The sequence below is a fragment of the Morone saxatilis genome, unplaced genomic scaffold, assembly GCF_004916995.1.
Source record: "Morone saxatilis isolate NCDOM2014 unplaced genomic scaffold, NCSU_SB_2.0 Contig18, whole genome shotgun sequence".
Lineage (NCBI taxonomy): Eukaryota > Metazoa > Chordata > Actinopteri > Moronidae > Morone > Morone saxatilis.
Window position 1 is genome coordinate 23,213,857 of NW_023339740.1, and position 10,112 is coordinate 23,223,968.

The window sequence follows — 10,112 nt, forward strand, 5'->3', positions numbered from 1 at the left end:
ACACACACACACACACCATCAAAAAGAACAAATCATGAGCATTTTTTTTTTAAATACCTTTTTTGTCTTTAATGTATTTACAAGCTTTAATCTGCTCTGTAGGTCTGAAGTATTACAAGCATTTCAATAATCAGTGACCCTGGCCATTTGCTTTTTAAAGTTGCATTTTTTGCTCATTTTCACTTGAATGTTTTCCAGGTTTGTTCGTCTGCGTTTTGTTTTGACAGTTTCTGTGGACTGACTTGCATCGCTTCTTGAATGCATACCTCTCACCTCTCAACGAGGCGTATGTACATATCAACGTAGAGCAAGCCAAGGCTGGGGAAAACACTTCCCCGGTTATTATGAGATAACCTTTGACCTCAAAACGTCATACGTGGACAACGTTAATAGCTTCTGTGCATCCACTCCTTTTTTTTTTCCTCCCCACATTTTAAATCTGTGCTTCCCCTTCATCCCAAAATAATCTTGTTTTACCCTGTTTTAAACCAAACAGTACGGAATCCAGGGAGGCTATTTATTTCACAATTATTATTTTGTTATTATAATTAATTATATTGTTATTTCTGTTGTCATGTTCTCATTTTATGAGCATCTGCAAATGTTAAATAACTTTTATATTTGCAGTCCTTAAAAAAATAATAAATTAAAGAGTCCAGAACCTATGTATCTTTTAAGTCTCTTCTTAAAAAGTAACAAAAAGAAAAAGTAAGTTAAAATTTAAAACAAAAATATTTTCTATGTATAATACAGGTATTTAGTGCTTCCGCCGTTGGAATCCAAACTCAAAAGGGCGGCATGTTTCAGAACCGTACCGCAGAAAAAAATTCCAGCCGTAAACATGTCGTCCTGCCCATACACCCATTTCGAATGTTTGTTTGTTTGTTTGTTCTGCTGTAAGGATGCAGTTCTACTACGTCCTGTCCCCTCGGTGCCTCCCTCGTCAATTATCTTCCGACTCCTCCTCCGCCTCCCGCAGCCAGGTGAAGAAGGCCGTGACGGACTTGAGGGCCACACCCTTACCATGCTGCTCGGCAGGGTCTTTGCTCGTCTCCCACTTGTAGAAAGCGTCCTCCGAGATGACGTCCTCGTCATACAGACAGTCAAAGAACATCCGGAGAAGGTCTGGAAATTCATGAATAGAGAGAGAAGGCTTTTAAAGCGTATAGCATCATATTTTTGAGCAAATGATGGTTAAAAATAGAGAAAAATGCCAGAAACAGATTTTCCTGTGAGGTGAAGTGTGCAACGTGCTGCAGGCAGGTAACATCTCATATCAACAAACTAAACTGGGTTTCTCTGTGACTGACGAACGAATCTGTTTCTGTGCTGCCGCAGTAACCCTCAACCATCTGTATTCCAGTTAATTAAAAAGCTGCAGTGGAGGCATCCCAGCAGGTCTCTGCCCTCTGGAGGAGGCGTGGACAAAGGTTTCAGATCTGAGAGGTTAAGAAGAAGTACATTTCCTGAGGCTACTACTGAGACTCTTAAAGAAGGCAAACATCTTTTTTTTTTTCCCCCAGCATATTTTAATTTGTTATTTAACTTGTAAATTAGACATGTTTCCACAGTGAAGGTCCAGTTTGTACGATTTACAGCAGTGAGGTTGTAGACTGCAACCAACTAAATAGCACTCACTTCACCGTCCCACTTCCAGAATCTACGGTGGCCATGAAACAGTGTGGCCCTATATACAGCCAGCGTTTGGTTTGTCTGTTCTGGGCTACTGTAGAAACATGGCGGTTCAACAAAGTGGAAGAAGACCCGCTCCCTCTGTCGATGAAAAATACTCTAAGGTAACGAAAACACGATTCTTATTTAACGTTGATTATACACAAATGTAATATTGAATTTCTGCAAATAGATCTCTCCAGTATGGTCCAAATAAAATACTGAAACACTAAAACTAGTAACGTTATTGTTTATATGATTATTCAGTCCTACGTCACTGTTGGCTGACTGCAGCTCGCTTAACGTCCACCAGTCACTGTCAACAACAGCCGTGTAAAACCGGAAGTATACATCCCCTGATGACAAATAAAAAAAAAAAAAAAGATGTAAAGAAGAAAGAGGAGTAAAATATGACGCAGCACTTACTTGGAGGCTGATCGAGGGCAACGATCAGCGCCTGAAGTGCATAAAGTGCTTGCAGCTGTCGCTCAGTGTCTGAGTTAAGGTACTTGAGTAATACAGGCAATCTCCTCTGGATGATGGCCGTGTCCACTCGACAGTTGGTGTTATCATCTGTTCGGTAGAGCAGAAGGCGAGAGTGAGCACGCTGAGCCTCCCCGCTCCGAGTTTTGGCGGAGAGTAAATATTCCAGTGAGAATAGAGGAATCCGTCCTCCAGGTGGTGGGAGTGCTTACCTTTCACTGCTGCCTTACACACAGCTGTCATCAAAGCCCTCAGGAAGGGAGACGAGCTCATCTGAGATTCATCTAGGTTTGCCTGGAAAAAAAAAAAAAAAAAGAGGACAAAAGACACGATTTGTCAGTCTCACAAGAACAACCTTCAGTAAGGAAGCAAGAAGACGGGTTGGTAAGTGAAGGAAGCAGCGTGTCTGTGTTCAGGGTATTTGAGTGGGAGTGGGGGGGGCACTGAGCAGCAAAGAGACAACCGGGTGAAGTTTACACGGTGTAGTATTTTTGGCTGCTCTCATCTTCCCGAACCTTCTGCCACCTCGCATCCTGCAGCTGCCCATTAAAATCCCCAGCACAGACGTCGGTGGACACTTCGGCACGCACTTCCTGTCCGTCAGCACCTTAATAAGACCTTTCTGTCCACCCTCCTCTCTGATTCAGTAACTAACCCGCTCCTTTGTCACACTTAATATTTCTGCTCCTAACAGGGTGCATGAATTTCAGCCCACTAGCTAGCAGAGTCTGCGTGATGGGTTTCTCTTTCTGACAGATGTGTGCATACATGTTGTCACTTCTCATACCTCTACCCAGTCAAAGATCTGCTCGTCGCTGGCCATGTCCTCCAGGAGAAGTCTCTCCAGCTGCTGGCTCAGCTCCTCGGGAGACAAGATCTTTTTAGACAGAGCCGCCTCAGGGCTGGAGCCGTCCGACAGAACGAACTGGAGTTTCTGTTGTTTTTTTTTAATCGAGACGAGAGGACGGAGATATGATGAGGCAATGACATAGAGAGGAGGAGGAAGGATAGAGGAAGAGTATGTTGATATATCTTTATTAATAACCTGTTGTGAGATGAAAGCCTGGACGTCCTCTCCCGCTGGTAGGAAGTCGGTCCAGTTGAGGCCAGATTCCCTCCACAAAGAACCTACAGTCCTATGGCTCTGTGGGGACAAGAGGAAGCAGCGTCACACCTCTCTTCTTTTAAATATTTGATCTATTTCTTCCGTCGGGTTTCCAGGGAGAAAGATTTTAACGAGCCAAAATTAGCTACAAATCAAAAATAACCTTGTTGGTTTGATGTTGTTAATAATTGGAGTAAATCTATTTTAGTGCAACAATGGAAGTTGATTATTTTGTTAATCTCACACTCAAAAGTCATTGGACCAAATGTGAAAGAAGAGAATTTCCTTCTTATATCACCACCAATATAATCAAACTTTACCTTTAATAGACATTTAAGTGAGCTGTTGATTATACTGACTTCATAATGTGAGCAGGTAACATGAATGTATGCAGAATAAACTCAAACAACTGAAGATGAAAATGTTGCTTACCATTTGTTTGCATAGTATGTGCAGTATTTCAGAAATTAAGATCCCGGCTCTTCCCACAGGAAGCAAAGGTTTGCTTAATTCACTGTGAACAAACAGACGACAGAAATGAAATGTACATCTGTGCAGCTGTTTCCTTCATACAGGAGAACGGAGAAGTTAAAATAACTTGTATGCTACTTGAGATCTGGTCAGATGAGAACAAACAGATAGACAGACACTTTTCCTGTGTGGGCACAAGTGTTTGTTCACTATTTAAATGTCTCCACGTGACGTCTGAAACTAATCTCAGAAATGAGTTCATGCAGGAGGAACTGAAACTTGCACAGCAGACATGTAACAAAATGCTGTATTGTGGTAAACAAAGCAGAGTGAAGACGTATTCCAAACCTGTGCACACTGAGGTGATCGAAGAAGATACACCACACGTACATTACACACACATTTTAACGGGGTAAACACACCAAATGTTACTTTGTTTTTAGTATATGGCCTCAGTCTCCGTACCTAAAGAGCTCTCTCATAGAGAAGCCCCCTTCCCTCAGCACAGGGCTGAGCAGCTCGGCCAGGTACAGCCAGATGTGGGGAATGTCGATGGCCATGTCATCCGCTTGCTCCAGCGTGTCTGCAAACCTGAGGGAACAAAGAGACGCAGAGGATACAACTTAAAATGACTGTATTTAGAGATAATAGTAGTCTTTCCTTCCCAATAGTGATTCCAAAACCTGAACTTTAAGTAGAGACAGCTTTTTAAGGCAGTATCAGAGGAATAACCCAATTATATTATTGTTCCAGTGGACTAGAAGGTGACAACTAGACTCACACATATCAGTATAAACATGTTGAAAACACAGAGCTGCTCTATTATATCAGCAATACACGTCAATATTAAAGACAATAAATCCTAAATTCATTTTTACTTTTTACACGTCTGGAGGTTGAGGGTCCGATCAGATAGTTTATCAACTTCATTAGGAAATATAGTAGTTTTGAAACAACCATATTGTTTGTATTTAGAAGTTCTTAAACAAAGCAGGTGAGGAGGGGTCACATTACGCTACCCCAACCAAAGATCAATGCTAAGAGAGATAGAGCCACATCTCACTGCAAGTCTATAAACAATAAACTATAACAGTTTCTTCCAATTTACCGTCAGAACAAAAATCATTAAGAGAGGAACATTTTAGAACAAGCTAATGGGTTCAATCAATATTCCCCACCTTATGGAAACACCGCAGTCACATTAACAAAAAGCAGGGAAGCATAAAAAAGTGAGAGTCATTCGCTCCGTGTGCCTCGAAACTGACCCTTTGTAGAACTGGGGTTTGGGCAGGAGTCCCTGCTGCACCAGCTGGAAGAGGAGCTGGCCCATGTGGTCCCGAGTTATCTGACTGCGCTCCAGAGTCGACTCCACCCCGACGCGCACAAAGACGTTGAGCTGAGAGCCCAAGTCGAGCTCGTCCACGCACTGGATGGCCTCCTGCAGTCGACAGAGAAATGTGATCGACACTGTGTGAAGCAGGGGAACCTATCCATTAAAGAGCAGGACAGGAATCTATATACTTAGAAAAAAGGGGTTTCACGGCATCACCAAAGCACGTTTCATTAGCACTAAACAGGCATCCACTGTGGGTTTCTGTGAATCTCAGTACCTTGTAGTCATTTATGTGCAGGAACTCGTCGATGATGGACTTGGACTTCCTCTCAATCTCCTCCTCAGACAGAGCAGGTCTGTCCGGGGTCTGGACCACTGGCTCAGATTTCACTGTGAGAACAACAGCGACGACAGTGCTTAGTCTGAGGTATTGACGACGTACAGCGTATTGATATTTGCTACCGGGGTGATCCTTTTGTTTACAAACAGGATATTAACCTGCTGCTGCTCCTACATTGATTTACATGTGTTGTAATAAAGAAAAAACACGATATAAAGTACATGAAGTTAAAATTAAGGTATTTATGTTTGCTGATAACATTAAAAGGTGTTTACAATACTGTTAAACAGCAAAGAGGTTAATATGTTAAATGGTTTAAAAATAAACGTGTTATTTATGAATGATTACATATAATTGTTTTGTTTTGTAAATAAAGGTGAATATTAGGGCAAAAACAAGACTTTCTAGCTGCTGCTGGTTTGAGAAAACTGCCAATAAAACACAAATGTGATTTCTAATTTTATATTGGATCATTTTATATTGTATGTAACTAGAAAACATCCAGGATTTCTGATGCCAAATGAAACCTGTTCATGTTTTCAAATGATAGAAACCAAATATCAGAGTGGTGCCACATGAAACAGTTAACGTATTAATATTATTGTTACGCATGTCCAGTGTTGTGCAGCGTTCCTCACCAGGCTCCCTGACTCTGCTGCGCTCTGCCTCTGTTTTGTCCTCGGTGACACTCGGTCTCCGGGGCTCGGCCGCCTCTCGCTCTCGCTCTCTCCGAGGCTCATCGGGGGTTTGACTCTCCAGCAGCTCCTTGGAACTGCCTCCCCTGATGAACGGCCCGGGCCGTGACGACGGAGGTGCAGAGATCAGCGGCTTCTCGCTGCGTTCCCTCCCGGTGCTGCTACGACTGCAAACAAATGAGTTAATCAGGCTGTTTCTGAATCTGAGAGATTAACTATCAGAAGCACAGAGAGACGCGGCGCTCCGACTATGACCCCCGGTGTTTGTCCTTTACCTTCCCAAAGTTCTCCTGGAGTCAAAGTCTGGGTTCTGTGGAGGAGTGGTGGAGGGCTGGGGTGGCGGCGTAGACTGCAGCGCAGAGTAACGATTGAGGCCAGCTGTCCGAGATAGTTCTGAGAAAAATTATGAGACACAAACATTACCAAAAAAGTAAAAAGTAAATAATCACGGAGTCCTCTTCACACAGCAACGGTTCAGCTTCTCTTTCTTCTTCTAATTTTCATTATATACTCAACTATTTCACCTCTGGGTTACTTTTGAGGTTTTCCTACGATGAATCTGATGAAATCCGCTTGGCTGACGAACAAGGTTTTAGCTTATGCAATGTTTGTAGACCCACTGTGGTCACGGTGGGTCAGTTAATACTCCGTATTCTTACCTGAGTCACTGGCTTTGGCTCCTCCACTGCTGCCCTTCACCCACGTGACTTGAGCACGGGGCCCCAGCTGGATCTTCTCATCCATTTGAGGCTGCAGAAAGACAGAATCATTTAAGAACAAGTTGCACACGAAGAAATAGAAATTGTCAGGCCAAGACTTAAATCTACATGTACTGAGCTGCCGTAACACCCAGCAGAGAGAAAACAATACACATCCATGTGTAACCTAACCCTAACAATCTGCTGACAAAGGACTGACTGCTTACTTTTTTTTTTTTTTTTTTTTACTGAATTCAATCAAACCAGATTTTACACCAGTTAATTTGTATTCATGGTCTCAAGAACAAATGTGTTAAAAACTGATTCATGAGACAGGAAGCACAGAAAATATCTTATAGACGTCTTGTATATTACATATAATATCCAAAAGGATTAATATAAAGAGTAGCACAGTTCCTCCAGCAGGAGGAGCTCTGGAAAATAAAGAAAACTTGCAGTTTTGTTTTACAGAGTAGTACCTCGTGGATCCAGCAGGGGGATTGTGTACTTCTCATCATAAACCACAATAATGTAGATCAGATGAGGGCAGGGACAGTGTATGTGTACACAAGATGAGCCACAAAATTCCTCCTGGTGATGTGTAAACATTAATCTGCTGTGTACAGAAACTTTCTACCCAAAGAACAGCAACCACAGCGCAGGAGCTTCGGGCTGACGAGCACAAACACTTTGTGAACGTGAGACAAACTTGTTGCAACATGAACAACCTCAAGTTAACTAAATTACAATGCAGAACTGGCAACATTCAGGTTCATCGCAGACGATCAGACTGCAACAAGGCCTCTGAGGATGTCCTCGGGTCACGTATGGATCCTTGAGCGGTTTCTAATCAGTAGTCTTTCCTGGTGTCACAACAACACTGAATCCTGTGAATTTCATGCTTTATTTAACTCAACTCTTAGGACACTTTCACACCTAAACCTTTTTGGTTTGGTTAGGCTGGAAGTGAAGATTAAACAACCGAGAAAACAAGTGTGAAAACAAGCGTCTCGGTCCACTTTCAAGAGGTGTAAAAGCAAAACTGGTGCAACCACAGGGTTTTATGATGGTAGAGATATGAGTTTAGTGTACATTTATTACATTTAATCCACCTGTTGATTGTTTATTGATGTGTGTAAGTGAAGAATGCAATTTACATATGAACCATGGAAACACGTACATGCATCAGGGTGTGGAGATTATCCCCGATACATCAAATCGATATGACAATTGAGATAAAAGACGTGTGTGTAAAGAACTAAAAGTCAGGACCAGCTGAACCAGCCTCGAGGAGTGACAGCTCCCTCAGTTGAAAGGGAAGACTGAGTGTAAAGACGCAGCGTGTCTCACCTTGGAGATCTTTGGGATCTTGGTGGGGTCGATGGTCCTGCTGTTCTTTGTCATGGGCACAGTGTTCCAGGTCTCTTCTCTCTGCCCGCGCTGATCTCTCTGATCTCTTTGATCTCTCTGATCTCTCGAATCTCTCGAATCTACGAGGCCACAGAGATAAAAATGAGTTCAGTGGAAAAGGCGTTTTCGTTCAGTGAAGTCAAACGGGCTGACAGGGTGACATTTTTGACTTGTTTCTGCCATACATGAGGAAATATTATAGGTCAGCTAACAGATGGGAGAGAGTATGGGGCTTCCTGTCTGCTGTGGGGCACAATAGCGTCTCTGCGGGCTATAGGGACAGGAAGTCTGCCTGTATGCTTGCAGGCTTCCTGAGTCACTGTAGCTGTACCGATGTGACTCTAAGCCTTAAAGAGGATTTAGACTGCGGGCCTGACCTGGCCGTCTCTTGCTGTCCTTTGAGAGCAGTTGCTGGTGCACTTTTCTCTGCTCCTCCTGCTCTTCAATCTTCGCCTCCTTGTGGATCTGCTCGATGGTTTTCGGGCCCTGGTCGGCTCTCCTGGACACCCAGTTGTGCTGAAAGAATAATGAGAACCCACAATACCACAGAATAACTTAATCACGCTTCAGTGGTTTCTTTTTTTCTCTCGATCTGAGCGACTTTAAATCACAGCCCAGATCATTTCCTTAAATATCTTGAGAGCGCGGGCAGGTTTTTGTCACAGCAGATGTAAGCGGTTGTCAGGCAAAGAGGAATATCCTGAAGTCAAAGAATTAGCCAGTGATCATAACTAACAAGACAGATGTGTTGACAAGGTCACTTTCAACTCGCATTGCAATCCCCATTTTGAATACAGAGGTTTTGTTTTTAAACCAAGTGCACTTCCTAAGTAGCCTTGCTCATTTTAATTTCCAATTTGACAGAAACGGCAGCACGGCACGGCTTGAGTCTGTGTTTTTGCGGCGTCTTGTAGGAGACAGTGACATTGATTCAAACAGCCTGTGTTAGGTAAGACTTACTGTAGAAGAGAATTACAGTCTGATCAATGCAGATGTCTCTCTATTGCTAAAGCCAGACGTGACACCTGTCATGCGAAGTCATTTGTTTCTCTTCCTGCAAGTCTTCATATTTGTTTCTGCCACTGTTGTGAGCCCAGGAAACATTCATGTTCCTCCCCCCCAACTGTTTATTTGTTTGTTAGTTTATTTAACTGGGACAATACAGATAAATATAGTTACAGGAGAAACAATGCATCTCATGTAATTTATACAGGACGTCTGGCTGGAGATGAAATTCAGCTCCCATTCCTGATTAGGCTTTTAATTGAGGTCAAAACAAATAAACAAACAAAGTTACTATAACGGATTAAAGATAAAAACAACAGACTGTATTAAAGTGGCTATGCATGTGTCTGCTGTGTGCATTAATACACTGGCGAACGAGTGGTCAAAATCTATTTACACATGGTTTAAATGAGTCGAGACATTGTGTACACAAACAAACGCAAGGTGTCATCACTGGTTTCATCACCGGCAATTAACACGCAAGTTAAGGCAGAGCATTTTAATGTATCTGAATTACGCTGAGCAATAAATCTAAATTAAAAAATAGAATTTGTTTTGACACAATTCATGAAATGCGTACCGACTCATTACAAGATGAACTAACTGGGTCATTTTCAGTCACAGTTTACGGGAAGATGCAGTGATCTGAGCGCTTTGTTTGTTGATGAGAGATTAATTAAGATTCTCGACAAGTGAAGCCACGGGAGAGGACCACGGGAGGCGAGTCCCAAACAAAAGCCTGGGAGCAAAAGCTAGTTCACTAGCTGAGGCAAGAAGCACGTACAGCTGTATAGCAGTGCTGACAGTCCATAGCTGAATTATCTGTAACATGTTGTAGTCTCTCTAGCAAACTGTCATAAAGCTTAACAAAATTGAGGTTTTATTTAATGTTTCTTTTTTC

The 10,112-nt window shown here is 42.6% G+C and overlaps 1 protein-coding gene across 1 annotated transcript in view; it reads right to left on the bottom strand.

Annotated features, from left to right (window-relative positions):
• Window positions 1–41: 41 nt before the first annotated feature.
• eif4g3a (eukaryotic translation initiation factor 4 gamma, 3a) overlaps window positions 42–10,112 on the bottom strand; it is a gene marked incomplete in the record, with an annotated part of 46,825 nt that continues 36,754 nt past the window's right edge. The window contains 14 exon segments of the mRNA XM_035661290.1: window positions 42–1,125; window positions 2,098–2,244; window positions 2,367–2,448; window positions 2,942–3,088; window positions 3,200–3,298; window positions 3,692–3,773; window positions 4,196–4,321; window positions 4,996–5,168; window positions 5,341–5,453; window positions 6,042–6,265; window positions 6,374–6,491; window positions 6,758–6,848; window positions 8,147–8,286; window positions 8,584–8,722. Coding sequence (XP_035517183.1) covers window positions 944–1,125; window positions 2,098–2,244; window positions 2,367–2,448; window positions 2,942–3,088; window positions 3,200–3,298; window positions 3,692–3,773; window positions 4,196–4,321; window positions 4,996–5,168; window positions 5,341–5,453; window positions 6,042–6,265; window positions 6,374–6,491; window positions 6,758–6,848; window positions 8,147–8,286; window positions 8,584–8,722 — 1,863 coding nt within the window.